Here is a 20,199-nt window from a genome sequence, read left to right as displayed (position 1 = left end):
GCTTTTAGGTAGGCTTCAGCTGCGGCTGTGTGCGCCATTACAGATAGTAAACCTAAAACCAGCCATGGGTGGCAGCGCAGGCTTTATAAGTTCCTTTAAGCATTTCTTTTTTCACACAGCACCATCTGTCTGGGGCTGGAGTAATAGCATTGTGGCCTCTTAATTTTTCAGTGCTCAGTCTCAGGGTTGCTGTTCACTTTGGAATTTCCCAAACTCTCCGGACTGACTTCTCCCCTCCCCCTGTGTATATTGCTTTGTTATGGGGGGGGGGGTTTCTCCAGTTAAGGTTGTTGAATCTGAGTCTATATAAAGTTCTGTCTCCATCTTCGTTGAACTAAGTTTAAAACTAGTTTCATATGTATGCCTTTTTACATTTTTTTTTATAATCATTTTTTTTTAATCAGTGGAGGCTTAAATTTTTAGTCAGTCAGGTCAGTTCTTGAGACCATTAGTTTAAATTTTTGTGTAATATTCTATGGCAATTATTATCATTATTAGAATTCATTAGAAATAGCTTTGTAAAATTAAGCTTTTGTAAACTATTGTAAATTAAATACATGAGAAATCACATCCAGAATTACTGGTACCCTTAATAAAGCAGAGCAAAAAATTCTGTAATAAACATTGAAATATCTGTTCTTCTTTATGGTTTTAATGCTATGGGAGGTCACTGCAAGCCTAGAGCATTACAGAAAGCTAGTGGTCTGTTAACTGTCCTGTGTAGGCCCTTGGATGTAAAAATTGAGCATTATATCCTCATGGCATTCATACAGTAGCTCTTTCTAAAATCATGTGGTTTTAACAGGGTGAACCATCCCTTGGTAGAACAGTTTCACCTTTTGTCAAGAGCAACTGTTCTTTAGATAAAGCCACACCTCTATATTTTAAAATAGCCTATGCTAATGTGCTACTTCCATGCAGAGCTGTTACCAGACTGAGTTGGCTCATGTAGTCAGTCTCACTCTCAGGTAATTTCTCTTCTCTATAGTGTGCTGACCCATTCCAGCTCAGCCCACTCACATTATTGGCACTTGCCTGCATAACTGCAAAAGCAGAGTAAAAAAAAAAAAAAAAAAAAGTGAGAACACTAAAAACATGGAGATGGATAAATTTTAGATTCTGGGTTGTGGGGGGCACCTCAAACTGAAAATGTGGCTAGAATCCAAGAGAGTCATTTCAAAGTGGGCAGATGGCAGCATTCAGTTTCCGTGTGCAACTGCTGTTGTGGGCAATACTGTAAAAGCACTCACGCTGTGCTAGTTCAGCCAGATTTGATTAGCCTTGAAGCAGCTCTAAAGTCTAAAGGGTGTTGAGATACTTGGAGGTACTGAGGAGTTTTGAATTACATATTTCAAAAAAGCAAAAATGACAGAATGACTGGGCTTGTAAAACTGTTTTTATTCACATTGTGAAGAGAAACCCACATATGAATCCTCTCCCAGTATTGCTCAGCATTATAAAGGGCATCTTAGCATTTAAAACTGTTAAAACAACACTTTATCTGTCATAATAGCTGGGTCACAGCTAAATCTTCAGCTTTGGGAGCCCGTGAGTTGAGAAGACCTGAACTCTAAAGCAGCTTTAAGTAGCTCTGTTGGCGTGATATGCTTCCTGGCCGTTTGGAGGAAGACCAAACCGAGGACGGGAAACGGGTCATTTCCTGACAGCCCTGCTCAGAGGCACGCTGGCACAACGGGGAGGGGGAAACGAGGCTCGTACTCCACCCTCCGCATCGGTGGAAAGCTCTCGTCTTTCACTCGAAACCGCGGCTCGCCCGTCCCCTCTGCCCTGGAAGTGATCAGCTGCCGCTACCGGTCCCCTCAACCCGTCACACCCGCCGTGCCTCTCAAAAACAGAGAATTACAAAGTGCATCCCTGAGATGAGATTGTCCTCAATATGCGTGTGGGGGGCAACCCACTGCCAGGTGGACAAATTGGCCGCATTAATGTCGAGAGTACCATGTTTAGTTTTTGGGTATGAAAACATGGCCTTCAATGGAGAGGCAGAACACTTAAACAGGTTGCATACAGAAATCAACAGCAAAAGTCAAAGCATTTCTCAGAATGCTGTTTATGAGTCCCAAAATGGGTGGGGCTGCAATGATCATTTGTTTAAAGCAGGGCTGCCCAACCCTGTTTCTGGAGATGTACTGTCTTGTAGGTTTTCACTACAACCGTAAGAAAGCACACCTCACTCCACAACTAGAGATTAGGGTTGAAATGAAAACCTGCAGGATGGTAGATCTCCAGGATCAGGGTTTGGAAGCGCTGCTTTAAAGCAAATATATTGTGCTCCACAGAAAATCATTATAATTAGTTTAAAATGTAGTTTAGATCAACAGGTCACTTACAGTATTTTGTGACTCTCCCTATTTTTCTGCTGTACTGAATCCTCGTTCTCCCATCGCTACCTTAAAGTGTCACTTCAGTAGTTTCCCAGTAAAATGTCTTAGTGGGGTAGAGGATGGGGACTTTGACCTTCTATGTAGGTTCTTGTGTAACGTAACATTACTTTGGATAGGAGCAGACAAAAGCTGAATAAATATTAACACAGTATGCTGTTTAGTTAGGTCCAACAATACAGGGAAAAAACCTCTTAGTTTTGCAGTGTAGACAAAACCGGACATATTGCAGGCTGGAATAGTAACAATAATCTCTGGTATAAGTATTTCAATGAGTTTTTTTTTTTTTTCCTTTTTTATTATGCTGTTACTGAATATATTCTATATGCTCTATCCATCCAGTCACTTCATTTCAGCATCCATATAAAAATAGTGTTTTTATGACTACACTGAGTGTATTGCAAAATATATTCATTTTTGCTGCTATTAACAAAGCCAATGCTTTGCTTAACTTAGTACTACATCACTCATTTTCAGGTCATGTAAATGTTAAGTATGATGCCCAGCTATCACCTGTTCCACTATGGAGTAGTTGCGTACATATTTTCACTTTATAGTCACATATCCAAAACAATTTTCGCACAAATGCGACATTTTTGTTTTACAAAATATGCACTGTGGTACATTCATTCTGCAAAATACATAAGTTTTTTTAAAGCTTGTTATTTCAGTTGATTATCAAGCTATTTAAAAAAGTATTGCTATCGCTTGTCAAATTCCATTGTCCATTGAACATATAAAGCCCGTTTTTAGTAAAGGAATTTGACCAATTGAATTCGTTGTTAAATCTTCATGGTCTTTTCCTTCTTTTAACTCCCTCCCCTTTCTTAAGTGGAAGTGACATGCTTAGCATGCAACTCAAATAGTGTTTTTCCTCACTATGGTAAAACTCTTTATATTAAAAAATAAAGCATATTTGGATCTCTCTCTCCAACCCCAAAACGGAATGGATTGCATTCAAAGACTGAAGATAGCATTTAGTGTAAAAAATCATGGACACAACATGCTTAAATCCCCTGAATATGTGTTGCAGGTAATAAAATAAAGCTGTAGCTCTCACTATAGGTTTGTTAGTCGTGTGAATCACATAAATGCACATTATTAAAATCTATCATATTTTTGTTCAAAAGCAATAAATAGGAAAATAAATTAATATAAATTATTTCAAGTATGAAGCCCTCACAAGGCGTGTGGCTCAACTCAGCAGCTGGTGAACGACTCTCCTCAGCTTTAAGGTTTCGGGTGGGGAGTTTCACTTCCTCTTCCCCGTGAGCAAAAGTCTCCGTGCGACGACCCTCTTCCTCTCTGCCTCCTCCATCTTCTTCTTCTCGGCCTCCTCGGCCTTCTTCCTCTCCTCCTTCAGCTCCTTGTACCTCCACTTGGGGATCTGCAGGAAGTGCTCGTCCTTGCAGCTGCTCTTCTTGCGGCTCTTCTCCGGCAAGTAGTCGGGGGGCGGGGCCTTGGTCACCCGCAGCTTGGGCAGGACGGCGTCCGGCCGCACGCTGCCCCTCCTGGCCGGGCGCGTGGCGAGCAGGCTGCCGTGCCTCTGCCTCGCCGCGTCCTCCGTGCTGGGCCGCCGGTCCTTCCTCCTGGGGGCCAGGGTGGCCCGGAAGTGCTGGGAGACCTGCCCGTGGTCGCCGTGGCGCTCGGGGTCCGGGCTCTGGAGCGGCTCACCCCGCTCCCTCCGGAGTATCTCCTGCACGGAGTAGCGCCTCTTGCTGACGCAGGGCGGGCTGCCCGGGCACACCGTCCGGCAGGCCGTGGCGACGAAGGGGCTGGTGAGGCCGGTGGTCGCGCGCACCATGTGGTCCAGCACCCCGCCTTCGGCGGGCTCCGAGCTGGCAGCGAAGGAGAGGGCGCCGCGCACCGTCTCCGACAGCTTGTGCAGCCAGCCCCTGGGCTCCCGAGCGTTGGCCACCAGCTCCGGCAGCCTGGGCCACTCGGGCCGGTAGGAGTCGCGGTACTGCTCGGGGCACGGCTGGGTCATCAGGCGCAGCATGAGGTGGGCTGTCTCGTGGCGGCCCGTGAAGAGGGCCCACTGCCGCGGAGTCAGCCTCCGCCCGTCATCCCGCGCCTCCAGGTCCGCTCCTGGTGGGACAGCACAGATAAGAGATCACACTCTGCAGCGCGCACTCACACTGCGGTCTTGTTGAAGTTTCAGTAATGTTTTTGTTGTTCATTTTTAGTTCATTAGCATGTGATATTAGCTTAATGTTTTCTCAAATGCAATATGCTGTTTTATACAATGAGCATGTGGTCCACTTGAGCATGTGGTCCATTACAGTATGTCTTACGACGTATCGTAAGGAAAGAAAACTGCGTGAGGACCATGGGATTCTGAGAGAGGACTGCGCACCTGCCAGCATCAAAGCTCGGACACAGTCTGTTCTGCCTTGCATAGCCGCTTTCATGAGAGCTGTGAAGCCATGACAGTTCCTTCTCTCGATGTCAAGGCCAGAGTAGTAGTTGAGCAGGTAGTTAGAGATGGTTATGTGTCCTGGAAATATGAAGGAGATATTGTAATTTGCATTTGATTCTTTGCTGTACTAAAATTCCCTCAATAATCCTGAACTAAATGTATCCACAACAATCTAGTCTTCATTTAGTACAGATATCTCCACTGTAGACCTCTATTCAGGGTAGCATGTAAGCTACACTATCACTAAATTGCTATTTTGAAATGAGATGACTGCCAGTAACACAGTCCAAGGTGTGTGTCTGCATTCATGCGCATGTGTGTGTGTGTGTGTGTGTGCCTGTATATCCATACTCGTGACATTTCATCTTATTCTTCTTAAATCACTTTGCATGGTGGGAAAATCGAAACATAAACATAAACATAAAACAGAAAGCAGTACTGGACAACGCTACCTTGTCATGTTTGATAGAGAGTATGTTGCAGAACAGGTCTTACCAGCCTGAGCAGCAGTAATGAGGGCGGTGTTGCCTTCATTGTCCTGCCAGTTCACATCAATGTAAGGGCACTCTGCAAGGGCAACGACTACATCCACATATCCCTGGTAACAGGCAACTATCAATCCTGTCTGAAAAGAAACAGATGGAAATAGTGCTTTATTCTTTAGAGTTTTTAAAAATGTGTTGTTGTTTTCAGAATGAGATCCCACAAGACCCCACCACCCCATAACTTACTAATTGCAGGAAAATCATTTCAAAAGTAATACAATGTTTTATATGTTGAATAATTAGACATAGGAAGGTTCTTTATTGGAGAGTTCAAAAACTATTTTGAGATATTGTACACTGCCTCCAAATAGAATGCTAAGAATCATGTCTCACGTATTGCCTGGCTAAATAATGAAAATTTCTGGTAATTTCAATAAACCAGATTTAGCATAATGCAAGCAATGCTTGATATTTTAATCACATTCCTAACAACATTTATTCTAAGCATAAGCAATTGCCCTCAAAGGTGACAGAGAAAGCTATAGTATCACATGCAGCTTTATGAAGAAAATTTTAAAGATGGGCATGACAAGTACCCAGTGGAAAAATAACAAGTGTCACAGGACCACAGACTTGAATTTGTTACACATCGCTGGCATTGTGCGAAAACCTTTCTTGACATGCCAAGAGGATATGTAACACACATATAAAATAGAGCAAGCTGACTTTAGAAAACACTACATGTTAATTTGACCATTCAGTGAAATATTAAACATCAGCCCTAAATGCATATTATGGATTCAGCTGAAATGCATGCAGAACATCTTCTATGCAGAATTACAACAACGCAATCAGTAGCCCGACATCATTGTGAGGTACGAATGCAGCAGTACCGCAAGGACATCAAGCTAGCAAAACTCCAGCCTGAGGCCAAGGTCAAGATGTTCTTCTTGAAAGACGTTTTCAGATTTGTTTTCTTAGGTCAGTCATTGTTATGCTGTACATTGTCAACATATGAGAACATAATCATATATGTCGTAAATATGATGCCCCCCCTTTTAAGTACTAATTGGTGATAGATCATTTACCAGTTTTACATTTTTAAAGAATCAATCAATTAAGCTGCTTACATTAATTTTTATATAATTCAACTTTAATTAGCCAATTAATATACCACATTTTTCAAATACTGGTGTGCAGTACAAGGTTCAGTGTGACATCTCTACAAAGCACAGTACAAGAAATAGCAGACCATTGCTGATTTTATATCTAAACCTAACATGCAATTTTGTGAAATAAAAACATTTTTAATCATCTGCCTGCATGACCAACTGCATCTCTCAGCTTAGAGGGTTAAAGCATCTAAAACAAGATTGTTAGAAATCCCTTAAAATAATACCATGCATATCTATCCAGCTGTCTACCACGTTATGTTGCCTGCACAAGGAATGTTGCACCTCTGAGATACACTATATGGCCAAAGTATGCAGACACCTGGTATCCAACATCTTATCAAAAATTATGGGCAATAATACGGAGTTGGTCCACCCTTTTTTTGCTATAACAACCTCCACTCTTCTGGGAAGACTTCATACTAGATGTTGGATCATTGCTGCAGGGATTTGCTTCCATTCAGCCAGAAGAGCATTAGTGAGGTCGGGCACTGATCGGGTGATTAGGCCTGGCTCGCAGTTGGTTTTCCAATTGATCCGAAAGGTGTTGGATGGGATTGAGGTCAGGGCTCTGTGCAGGCCAGTCGAGTTCCACCACATCGATCTCGACCAAACCATTCCTATACGGACCTTTCTGCGTACCCGGGTGCATTGTCATGCTAAAACAGAAAAGGGCCTTCCCTAAACCGTTGCCGCAAAGCTGGAAGCACAGAATCATTTAGAATGTCATTGCATTAATATTTACCTTCACTGGAACTAAGGGACCTAGGACAAACCATGGAAAAGAGCCCCAGACAAACGGGTGTCCAGATGCTTCAGGTCATATAGAGTATGTTTATGAATGGAAGTTTCAGAATTTTCTGGCAGAAATATATTATGCGGTGTAATCTTACAGAATATGTTAGAAAACTAGTCCATGTGAGAAAGTTCCCCATTTATTTCAAAGGATGCAATAGTGTTGTAGTAATAGCACTACAACACAAAAACATGGCAAGAAATGCAAATATAAGCTGCCCTTATGTAAGTAGAATATATTATCAAGATAAGAAGATACTGCAACACTGAAAAATATATTGGCAAATAAACAATGTATTTCTGTTTTCAGATATTGCAGTATATTTTATACATGCATAATATATTTTTATATATTTTATGAAAAGTCTGTGTGTTTCCAATGTATTTCAGTCTATTCCTCTTCCATAATGGTGAAAAGGACAAAGCCAAGCAATGCTGCTACAAGTTTTTACTTGGCTTTCCAAGACAGAAACAGAGCCTGCAAAACATACACTACTTTTCACACGCTTCTAATTAGTGGTTTCAGGCTATTTCAGTCACACCCATTGCTAACAGTTGCATAAAATGAAGCATACAGCCATGCAGTCTCCATTCACAAACATTGGCAGTAGAATGGGTCGTCCTGAAGAGCATGTGACTTTCAATGTGGCACTGTCACAGGATGCCACCTTTCCAACAAGTCAGTTCATCAAATTTCTGCCCTGCTAGTGCTGCCCCAGTCAATTGTAAGTGTTGTTATTGTGAAGTGGAAACACATAGGAGTAACAACAGCTTAGCCTCGAAGCAGTAGGCCACACAAGCTCAAAGAACAGGACCGCCGAGTGCTGAAGCATGTAGCGCATAAAAATCATCTGTCCTCGCAACACTCACTACAGAGTTCCAAACTATCCCTGGAAACAACGTCAGCACAAAAACTGTTTGTCAAGAGCTTCCTAAAATGGGTTTCCATGGCAGAGAAGCCATACACAAGCCTAAGATTACCATGTGCAGTGCCAAGCGCCAGCTAGAGTGGTGTACAGCACACTGCCATTGGACTCATGAGCGGTGGAAACGCATTATCTAGAGTGATTAATCATGTTTCACTATCTTGAGGTCTGACAGATGTATCTGGGCTTGGCGGAATGCATAGTGGCAACTGTTGTGGCCCAAATAGTGCCAACTGTAAAGTTTGGTGAAGACGTAATAATGGTCTGGGGCTGTTTTTCATGGTTTGGGCTAGGTCCTTTATTTCCAATGAAGGGAAATCTTAATGCTACAGCATACAATGACATTCTAGAGAATTGTGCGCTTCCAACTTTGTGGTAGCAGTTTGGGGAAGGCTCTTTCCTGTTTCAGCAACAAGGCACATAAAGAAATGGTTTGCTGAGTTTGGTGGGGAATAATTTGGCTGGCCTGCACAGAGCCCTGACTTCTACCCCATCAAACACCTTTGGGATGAATTGGAATGCCAACTGTGAGCCAGGCCTTATGCCCAACATCAGTGCCCAACCTCACTAATGCTCTTGTGGCTGAATGGAAGCAAATCCCTGTAGCCATGTTCTAAAATCTACTGGAAAGTCTTCCCAGAAGAGAGGAGGCTGTTACAGCAGCAAAGGGGGATCCAACATATTAATGCCCATGGTTTTGGAATGAGATGTTCAACTATGGGTACATATAAGTACATATGGGTGTGAGGTTCAGGTGTCCACATACTTTTGGAAATGTAGCATCTTACAGCTGATATAGATGGTATGGAAATTTGTGTGGACTCATATGTACTCACCACCAGTCAGCAACTGAATAAAGATTCAAACATTCTTCATAACCTCACTTTTTTCTATACATTTTTTAGTGATTTTTTAGTGAAGAAAGTGGATGCATACCTGATACATCATTAAAGTATGTTTTTTATGAAATATGATTAGCCAAATAATATAGGAGCAGACAAATATGTGCCTTAAGAAAGAGAATCAAAGTTCCATTTGGTTTTGATTCTTTCCTATCAATTGGTGAAATAAGGAATGAACCATGAAGGGCTGTTGTATGAGAGTAATACATGGTGTGGTATAATGCCTTCTGACAGTGTCTGGGTGGAAAATTCATCTTTGGTCTCTGCACGCATTTGAGCAATTTGTTTTAGTCCATTTTTTTGCACATTTCCTCTGACAAATTGATTTGCTTCAAAGATGGCCATACATCACTTTTATTTATGCAAAATCAAACTGTTTAACAAACTGGTTTTGGAATTTGACTCCAAATTTGAATGACAAATTCCATGGCAACAGGTCTGCATCACCATTTTATTATAAGGTTCTGACAGAGAAAACAATACTATTCCTTTTTATCACTTGCTATAACTGTCTGAATTATAGCATTCTGACCACATTTTCAGTTTCCCAAATTTGTGATGCTGACCTGCTGAGGTGCCAGACATGTGGAAAGTGAATAGCGACTTAATTGTTTCACTCAAAGTGGAGGAAATATAATCAAAGGAGGTAGAATTTATATTGCCCAGTAAATATCAATGTTACACACTGAAGTACTTAAAATTTAACAAAAGCAACTGAAAACTACATTTTATTCTGCCAGCAATTAAGGCCTCCAATTAATTTCATATTAATGTAATAATAAAGCATTTTTTAAAAATTATAATACAAATATTTCATTATGCCTGAAAACCAGCATTTTTATTGTTTTCAGTCAATACTTAATGTTATAACAGCCTGCTTTAATTCCTTGATTTTCATTGCTTAGAATAGGACTTGAATGGGGAAGCAGTGCATCACACAAGGAACAAAGCCAGAAAGGCATATCTGCTATTCTTGTATAATTGAGATGTTCAGACTCTGTTCAGTTGAATTTACAGACAGCTTTAGAAGAAACTGTAATTAAAAGATAAAGCTGACCTTGTTAATTGGAAAGCTGCTTTAAGAGGCATTTTTTTCTGCTCACATGGTGGTGAATTGTTCACTATTTGTCAAATTGACAGGAGCTACAGTATTTATCAGTGAAAAGCAGACTAGCAAATGTACAAATCTGTATGCTGGTGTAAATATACTGTTACAAGGAAACCCATTAAATCTCAACCAGAATGGCACAAGAGATGGCCAGATCCTTGATATTTAGGTTGTAAATTAAGTATAAAATTATCTGCTTAAGGTCTTATTAGCAAGTTTCTGACTATGAAACATTAAAAAAAAAAAAAACTATGAAACTCAAAAATTTTAATATTAAATGTTGATGTGTTGATTTCTTATGTCTTTTTAAGTAGGCATTGCTGATTGCAGCAGCAATGTCAACATAACATTCATGAGACAATTCTTGCCGATAAATGTATCTTCACAGAGGGCAGTATAATCACTTATACTGTATCACGATCAAACAAATCTTACAGAGATTTCAAAAGAATATGTCAGATAAACTGTCATAATTTTGACTGGACTAGATTAAGACTGCAAAGATGCAGTTAATTACTTTACTCAAGTTAAATTATTTCTTAAAATGAATGACCTTAGGGCAAAACTGTTTTACATTCTTGATTTTGACCACCCCTTGCATTTTGTGCAGAAACCTTACAATCTGAACAATTTACAAGAATCCACCATCAAAATTAAATCTTCTTTCTATAAACTTTCACATCTCATGGTGCGAGGTTGAACAAGAGATTGCCCTTTTCAGTTTTGAAATACATCACTTTCATGTCATACATTGAAATCTTATGTCAAATGAAATATTCAAAGCCGAAGACTGGAAAGTAACATTTTGGTAGTGCAAATGACTACATGTATGCACATTGTATTCACATGAACAATCACACAATTGGCCACTATTCTCACTTCTTTTCATTTTTCATGTTAAACTAAAGAGATCTAGGCTATTTGGATGATACGGGGTTTAAACTGTAGATAAGAGTATCATAGAACCATTTAAAAACTCAAGTTTGCAGTTGTTGTGCAGAGTAATAAATTGTAGATATGTAACCTACTGCTAAAATTACAGTGTGTGGCTATCTTTACATTCAGTGTTTGCCCTTAGCGCCCTATATTACACAGAGAGGTGACGGCAGTGCACTGGATAACCACTAGTGAGCCTTTCTGTACAACACACTACTGCAGGGACCTACTAAATATAACTTGAGACAACACTACTTTTACTGTGATGCCGTTAAAGAGAGAACTACTTTCAGACCATTGCTTATCTGTTGATCTTTATTTTAATGGATTGGGTCAAGAGAGGTAAATACTAAATACACACAGTGCTCTAGTCATGAACATAAAAGTTATTTTCATGCTATATTATTTTAACCATTGCATACTGGCATTCCATGTCACACAAACTAATTTAAGCCAAGAGACAATGAAAATATATACTGATACAGGATTTTACAGTGAAATGTAAGGAGTTTGTCAGATAATTTTAATTTAAAATTCCAACGATGATAAATTATGACAAGGATATACATTTTAGTCTGTTTAGCTTGCAGTTCACAAGCTTGATATTTTTATACAGTGTTGCCTAAATCTCAAAATTACTGTAGTATTGTGTGATAAATTAATTGGATTTTAACAGCCTTCTGTCAAAAACCCAGCCAGAGTAAACAACAGTGACTTTCAAAAACTGTTCAAAGACTATACAAGTTAACACATTTCATGTACCTTGCAATTTATTATTATTTGTTTTACCTCTAAAGAGAAAGTCTTTAGAGAAAGTGAAATTAATTCCTTGTTGTAAAGGTTTTAAGGAAAATCACAATGAAACAGTATAATTTCTCAATGGACTTGAGAGGGAATAAAACCTACTAAATTAAATGATCCCGGAAAAAAAACCATCATAACATTTTGTTACATGCCAAAACCTTTATGCACATTGGAATACAGGCTTCACATTGCTGTTGGTTTGCTGCTGATTATGTACAAACAAATATTGCATTTTTCTTCCCACCATTTTTTTATTTTTTTATTATTTTACCTCGCTTGCTTTCTATGGGTTCTGGCTGGTTTTTGTCAAGTTTTCCTTCTAAAGTGTCTTAGCAGCTATAACCTGTAGAAAGGGCTACACAAATAAAATAGATGTTTTTATTTGATTTGATACTGTACATACTAAATAATCACTCAAATGGTTAATTTGAGTTCAATTATTACTTTGTCTTTATGTTAACAGCATTAACTTGTAAAAATTATAGGACCTGGAACAATGTTTTAATTTAAGTTGAATGAAATTCCTGGCAACATCTGATATGCACAGCAACACCGCAGTTGAATAATCAATACTACTTCACGGTTGAAATTCATCCATGTAATCCAAGTATATTTTTATTTTTTGTTTTTATGCTCTAACAGTGGGATCCTACCATCAGAATGGGTAATCCTGAAGTAGCATAGACAGTGTGAATTTAGGTGACAGGCATCTGAGTCAGCTGGCCACTGGCCCTATGGAACACCAATCAAATCTTCTCCTCTGCGTCTTAACGCAAGTCTCAGACTCAGAGTAATCTGTAATATATTCTGCTCCCAAAATAGAAGGGATAAGCCATTGATTGCAGGCAGAGTTGTGATGTACTTTCTGCCCTGTCCAACACTACTAAAAAATCTGACCTGAAGCACTGTAGAACCAAGGTCATATATAAAAATCAATCATACAAGCATGCTTTGGCATTGATGAGCACAGAAGATTATATAAAATTGACAATACGAGTAACTAAAAAGGAGTAATTATATTTTATATACTAAAACTATTTCTCAGAGATAAGGGTTTTTAAGTTACATTTTACCATAAAATTAGGTGGCATAATCACTCCAAATTATTATTTTAAATAAAATCAAACAAAAATAAATCTGTATTAACATGCTACTTTTTTTTTACTTAATCTCAAATGTGGGGAAATGTGTTGTGGCACAGTTGCAAGATCCATATGGGGAAATGGGCAAATAACTAGGAAAATAACTTTAAATAACTCTAATTAACAAAATATGAAACTTAATGACCTTCACAATACTACAGACAGACACACACACACACACACACACAATAAGGCAGATGGTTTGGGAGGCAATGAAAAATCGAGTTTAGGAGACAAGGTTGCAAAATCTATTATCAGATATGTAAGATTCTAAGTTAAATGGAACCATGAACTCCAGTAGGTACCAAGACATTTGGGCCTGAAAAGCTGGTTCCCTCTCCCAGGGAACTTACTCACAAAATCATCGTTCAGCAAGACTAAGAACACAATTTGAGAAAAGGGTCCTTTGGTTGATTCCACTGAACCATTATTATAGCTGTTCCAATTAATTAAAATTAGTTGAGAATTAGAAAGGAGCTCAGTACTTGTATTAGGCTTACTTATTTTTATAGTCTTTACATGCTACTTTATCAATACTGTTGGAAGCCACTGTATATAATAAATAACTTCTGAAAAACTAATGAATTGTGGTAAATAATAGTTTAACCACAATAAAGGTAAGAAAAAAAGCATATCTACTACATTCTCAAACAAATGTATTTATTATGGAGAGGGAACCCTAAAATATCCTAGCGAGGACCTACTCTTTCCTTCAACTTTCCATGCATGCAAAGTTTAACTGAGCAACTCCTTCAACATTTCTGTTTTAACTTTGTCAGCTTAAAAAAAGTAGGCATTCCAATAATACAGTATGAATAAAACCTAAAAACGAAAACAAAGAACTCCACTTTCTCCACTGTAAGCTACAGAGTGAGCAAGCTATTTTAATACATAAAAACATGCATTAAAGGAAACCAATATTTCAAGTGAAATATGATTTACTTGCAACTGCACTTCATGTATTTCATCTAATGCATGATCCTTAAGTGCAATCCAAAGAACATATTGCATTCAAAGCATACTGGTGTTTACAGTTGCTCAAACTGAACCCGATCACTTTAAAAGTAAAAACTGGCAGAGGTCTATTAATCATCCCCTACCCTTGTGCCCTTCTTAGAGGTGGCCAGTCAGCATTGGCCTCATTTTTGTAATATAATAGTGTGTCTACCAGCCTGTGAAGTATTGGAGAGATAAACCAGGTCAGTGGGTAAGTTGTGAGCCACAGCCTTCTGCTCTGTTGGTGCCTTCTATACACTTCAACCTCTTTTAATGGGAAACTGTAGCACACCATTGTGCATTTGCAGGATAGTGTGTTACAAGGACAACATGTCACTCAAATATTTAATAACACAAGATGAAGTACATGATGATTTTAAATCAGATTTTAATGCATTTTGTTTAAATATAATGCTCTACGCATGCCACACCAGGAGTGAAATCCTCCAAAATGTAGGACATTTGAAAAAATTATAGGCTATATTAAGTTTCTGAGTAAAGTCAAGACTGAAGATTTTGTCCAGGGAACTAAAACCCTGAGTAACTGACAACACTGGGCTTCCTCAAACAAGAAGCACAACGATAAAATACATGAACTGCTCTGATGAACTTGCCTGCAAGCTAGTGGCTATTAACTTTGTTCTTTAGCTTAGGAATGTTATCTGGAGCAAGGCATTCAGCTTATGCCACTTTTTCATGGACGATCCACAGCTGGATATGTACTGAAGCAAATGGTAAAACAGCAGTGACCCACTTGGGAATTGAACCTACAACTTTGGAGTTGAAAGCCCAATTGTCTAAACATTATGCTGCACTGTTGCCTTTAGGAACTAAAGTAGGAGCATGCATGTGTAACCCATTAAGAATAATATAACTTCATAGAATGAGGTGTTTTATATTCTAAATGTTAAATTTTAGTTAAATGTGCCCAATTAACCTAGTCCTCAAGTCCTCGAACTGGATTATCAGTTTTTAGAATACAACGTTGGACATTGAATCACTGCATTTCTGGACAAAAATATTTTCAGCCACAATAAATTAAGAAGAATGCACATCAATAAAGAAAGCTTGTAAAAATAGCTATAATAATTTGGTAGTTGTGAAGTATATGAGCACAACATATTAAATGAGGTCTATTAGATAAATAATTCACTATAATTCTGTTATAAGGTCAATAATATATTCAAGCACTAAATTCCTGACCGCTTTAGAGCAATTAAAGAATCTCCAACCAATGGATACCTCAGCTGGACTCTGCTACACCAGGAATCTGTTGTAAAGTAGATTTGGAAGTATACCAGTCCACTGATTAGTTCATGTTTCTCTAATGATAAGTTGTGGATGTGGACAACATGCCGTGAGTACGATCCATGCACCTCATGCATTCAAATTAATGGGTCCATAAACTCACAAAAGCAGGGCTGTATGCGGACAGACTGGCCTGGGCCTAATTGTTGCAATGGCGAAGTCATTAAAATAAATAGGGACCAGCAATCGCTTCGCCATATATGTTCAAGAGGAAACTCACACACAAGAACTGGCTGTTCCAATACCTCAGAGCACCTCTGTGTTTTCAGACTTGAAGGCAACACTGCATTAAACAGGACATAGTGCATCAGTGCAACAAATTAGTGCTAAACACCACGTCACATGCAGCCTTATTCCAACATAAGGGGCCAAAAAAAATAAAAATAAATAATAAACAGGCCGGGTACTCAAAACAGGAAAGATGATCACTTTCCCAGTATTTACATAAACACACAGTCATGCCTTTCACCAACCCAGGGATATAATGTGTTTTGCTTAGTAAACAGGGGTTGAGTTCTGTATAATCTTACCATACGGGCAACTCAGCCATGGTGTTTTCCAATCTACTGCAAGTATAAAATATGTGATCAAAAAATCCAGGTCATGAACACTAATCTGGCCCTTGCACTCATGCAATCCCGGGACAGTCATTATAAAGCCCGGACACACGAAACCAGTGTAACTATATAATATCTCAAACATAATATCAAATGTCAGAAACAATACATATTCCACTGAAAGGTCTGTGGGAAGCTGTCCAAAACCTGAATCAACCATTTGCCCTGGGATGCAAGCCAGCTCAAATCTGCATTGCTGGGAAAAATAGGCAGTGGATGCAGGCCTTAAACTGAATTGATGGGATCTGAAACATCTGTAAATTCCCTTCCTTTTTTACATTGATATGATTGAAATTCTATACATACAAGCACGTTTTCCAAAGCTGTAAATATGTGATTGTAGCACATCTGTTTCACATTATTATGAAATTCAGGTTTATAAAAAATATAGTGATGCCTTTCACCACTTGTGCACAGTTCCACTATCCTTTAGTAGACTGTTTTCCACATCTGTCTTAAATGACTTGAAATGACATCTGCCATTGTATTCTTTATTTGTTTATTTATTTATTGCTTTGGTTTCTTTATTTATTTATTTACAATGTGCCAGGAAGCGTGGTCTAAACATTCATGCTTCTTTTTTGAGGCAAACTGCAGTCTGAGAACAAAGATAATACTCAATCTGACAAAAATGTATTTATTGTAGGTACATTAAACACATTTATTTATGTACCTACTTTAATTACAAGCAGTGTTACATTTTAAGTTGCATGTTATTACTTGACACAACGCTTCTGCCAACCAATATAAGGTATTATTACAGAAGCATTGGTCAATGGCTGACTATGCTCACAAGATCACTTTTCTGGAGAGCCACTCAGTGGATAAGATAAATTGTTTCAGCTTTCTCAGACAAAATTATTTGGAATTAACCCTTACCTTAATGTCACAGTACTTCTGTGTGGTCAACACACTATAAATAGCCTATAGGCCTATTTTCTATATAGATCCATGCTTTCAAAAATTAATACTTTTTTCTACAACTTGGAATTGCAAATTGTGCAGTTACCTGCACCAGGAAGCATGCGCACTCCTCACAGGGAAACCAGTGTCTATGTTACACTATACAGGCCACAGGAGATTATTAGCATACTCATATGAAAGGAGAGAGGTATTGGTAGAGGTGCTGGTGGGTGGTCTCTTTGAGTAAACACCAGACAAGTCCTTACAGGGATGTTATTGGAATGGCAGATATGCCATCTACCCGGTTACAGCTTGCCAGGGCATGGCCCATACCTATACAACAACTAGAGTTTGGAACTTTTCAGGGTTTCCTAGAGAAATAACCACAGCGTCCATAGATTCTCATCCTTTAAAAACATTAACTTTTATACCTTATAAACACATTCTCTTCAGATGGTAAGAGGGAAAAACACAGCGCCAAGTTACATGAAATTATTTTGTCATAGTTAGCTGATTTTGTAGCCAGGTCTATAAAGCCTGACCAGCACCTTTGCTAAGTAAGCAACATAGGAAACCATGTCTTTTTCATAGTGGACACGCTTTATAGCTGTTTACACGTCTTTATTTGAGCCATTTGCGATTTCTAGTTCTTTATAGCCTATGGACTACTAATTGTGTAAGCTATTGAGTAATAAATTGCATCACTATTAGCAAATAGCTTTTTGGTATTTAGCCTACATCTTTAACCTTGTTTCAATCGATAAGATATGAAAATATTCGCTAAAGCCAACTCACCGGTGCCACTGATGACCATATGTTACAATAATCATACATTTCAAGACAAAGACATGGGCTAGTTTCCATCTGTCACTGATGAATGATTGATGACTTGGCGTTTAGGCTATTGGCTTGGGCCATACATCTCAAGTATCTTCGCCCCTATTGTAGCCTACTTACCCTACTGTTTTTGTCTGTCTCTCTCACTTCGTCTTCAGACACTCCTTGCCGTATCATAATCAGAACAATGGCAGCATTATTGCTGCAACATGCTTGGTACAAGGAGAGAGGCACAGGACTCTCAGGAGATAATGTCCTCTCACTGTCTTCAAAGTTATCATCTGGTGGATAAAATGAGTCATCTGAGGCAATACTCCTAGTATCGGGTAACTCGGATAATTCTTCATCTCCGTCGTCTTCTTCTTCACAAGATCCCGGATAGTCATATTTTTCCGAGAAATGAGCATATTCCACTGTGTGTGCGGGATGAACTTCGCTTCGACTTCTACTTTTTTGAATTTGTTTTAGTTTGACAGGAGAGGACCCTCCTCCTTCCCTGTCGTCTGTTATCAGCACCATTTAAACCCCCTAGATAAAAATCCACAGGGAAAAAGAACAGTGCACTTGAACCCCAAACTTCTTGAATTGTTGCCAACATCAAAACTTGGTAAAACAGTCTTTTAAAAAAAAACTAGGGGTTTTGAGACCAATGTTGGTGATAATTTAAACTGCTTTAAATAAATTAGACTTTACTTGATGTAATAATATAGGAGTAGCCTATTTAAACTAGCCAAATAACGGTAACCCCCGGTAATCCCAAAACAATCGGCACTTTGCAGTGTAATTGCCGGAAGGCTATAGGTAGCTAAACCACTGGAATGAAAAACAGATCCATCTCTGTGACTTCATACAAAGCGCTGCAATTCCAAATTTGATCCACGCATTTAACACGTCCAAGGAGGTTCGCTTTTCCCGAGAGTCATTATCTACGTCTTAAATAAAGTTTCCCAAAAAAGTTGTCATTTTAGTTATGCCATCAAGGCGAGCGAGAACTCATCGTCGATCGTTGAAAACCATTCTTAAAACCCGATTTAAGACGTTGTCGAATGTGTTTTTCGGTGAATATTTCAATATGTAATACACAGGATATAGAAAGTAAAACTGCTACATCCATTGCGACCGCTTTAGAGACACGCGTGGAAAACTGAAGCTCCATAATCCTATTAGCCCCCCTCTCTCTCTCTCTCTCTCTCTCTCTCTCTCTCTGCTTAAAATGTTGACATCAGGAATAATGTCTACGCAAAAGTCTAAGTAGGCTATGTCTGGAAACCGTAGCCTACAAGTCATATGACCTCAAATGGGAAATATTGTAAATTTCAGCCGATACGTTTTTCCCCTCAACCTTTACTAGAATTGTAGCACGAAACAAAAGAAATTCGGAAACTGCATTACACTCATGTTTTTAAGAGAAGGTTGGAAATTCCGAACGTTAAAACAGAAAGTAAAGAAGTGACTCATTCTGCCAGGGAATCCCAAATCGAGACGCAGTCCCCAACTGAATTAGGCTACATCAAGTCCCTTCGTCTAGTCGTGCTTTAGATTGCGCTACATTGTATCTGTTATCACAGGACTAGCATTTACATTGGTAGGCTACTGCTAATGCAAAGTAATAATACGTCGACACATTACTGTCTAAAGGGTGGTGATGGTGCGTGTGTGTGCGTGCGTGCGTGTGTGTTTAAATAACATTTGAAAACTTTGCTATTTATTGTCCCTGCTACTTTCCTGAATTTTCCAAATGTATGGAGTCCACATTATGTAGTCATGTCAGCACAATATCTCTTTTTTGGTCCTCACTAATAGTGCAGTGCCAAATGATTCACATGACCATAAAATAGTTATGATGTATTTCACCAGTGAGAACAGGGCTGTATATTGTTCTCATCATATTGGCAGACACGAGCTGAATTGCTGCATGAAAAGTGAAACATGATGTCAGAATCGTTCATTTGAAAAATATCTTTTTCAGTCATATAACACTCCCAGGACTTTTCCAACATAAATCTGGGAGTCCCCAGATTGGAGTATTTTTGAATGTTTGTGAACCCTTTGCTGAAGTCACTGATAACTAGTACACTTGCAGTTTTAATCATGGTCCTTTTCTTTATTTCTATTCTGCTATGCCCTGTATAGTTCATCGTTCCCATGAGGACTTCGCTGTTGATCTTGCCCTACCCCCTCCCCACATGCAAATTCAGAAGTTCGATAATTTATTGCAGGAACAGGAGTTTTCAAATATTTTTAAAAATGAGCATTTCAAATGCACATCAGTTATATGAGGAAAAAAGCTGCTCACTGCTCAAGCTGCAGACTGAATCTTTTAAAATGACACCACATTTATTACTTACACAAAGAAACAATTACTATAGATGCATAAAGACAGGTGTTTATGCAGAGAGATAGCCCTGTTGTGTTAGCCGCTCTGTTGTGACCCCGGTCTGTATTCG

At 39.0% G+C, this 20,199-nt stretch overlaps 1 protein-coding gene across 2 annotated transcripts; it reads right to left on the bottom strand.

The window, feature by feature from the left end:
- Nucleotides 1–1,378: 1,378 nt before the first annotated feature.
- On the bottom strand, nt 1,379–19,335 carry ankrd33ba (ankyrin repeat domain 33ba). Of its 2 annotated transcripts, none has more exons than XM_064333155.1 (4): nt 17,873–19,335; nt 5,317–5,446; nt 4,759–4,899; nt 1,379–4,490 (listed from the first exon to the last, which is right to left on the bottom strand). In XM_064333155.1, the coding sequence occupies exons 1-4, from the start codon at nt 18,269–18,271 to the stop codon at nt 3,655–3,657; spliced, it is 1,506 nt and encodes a 501-aa protein (XP_064189225.1). In that variant the 5' UTR covers nt 18,272–19,335; the 3' UTR covers nt 1,379–3,654. The 2 variants fall into 2 exon arrangements, with proteins under 2 accessions (XP_064189225.1, XP_064189226.1); XM_064333156.1 differs by having other exon boundaries at nt 5,317–5,442; nt 17,873–18,009.
- Nucleotides 19,336–20,199: the final 864 nt, after the last annotated feature.

Source organism: Anguilla rostrata, chromosome 4, assembly GCF_018555375.3.
Source record: "Anguilla rostrata isolate EN2019 chromosome 4, ASM1855537v3, whole genome shotgun sequence".
Classification (NCBI taxonomy): Eukaryota; Metazoa; Chordata; class Actinopteri; order Anguilliformes; family Anguillidae; genus Anguilla; species Anguilla rostrata.
The sequence above is the reverse complement of the archived record's forward strand: the minus strand, read 5'-3'. Positions and strand labels throughout refer to the sequence as shown.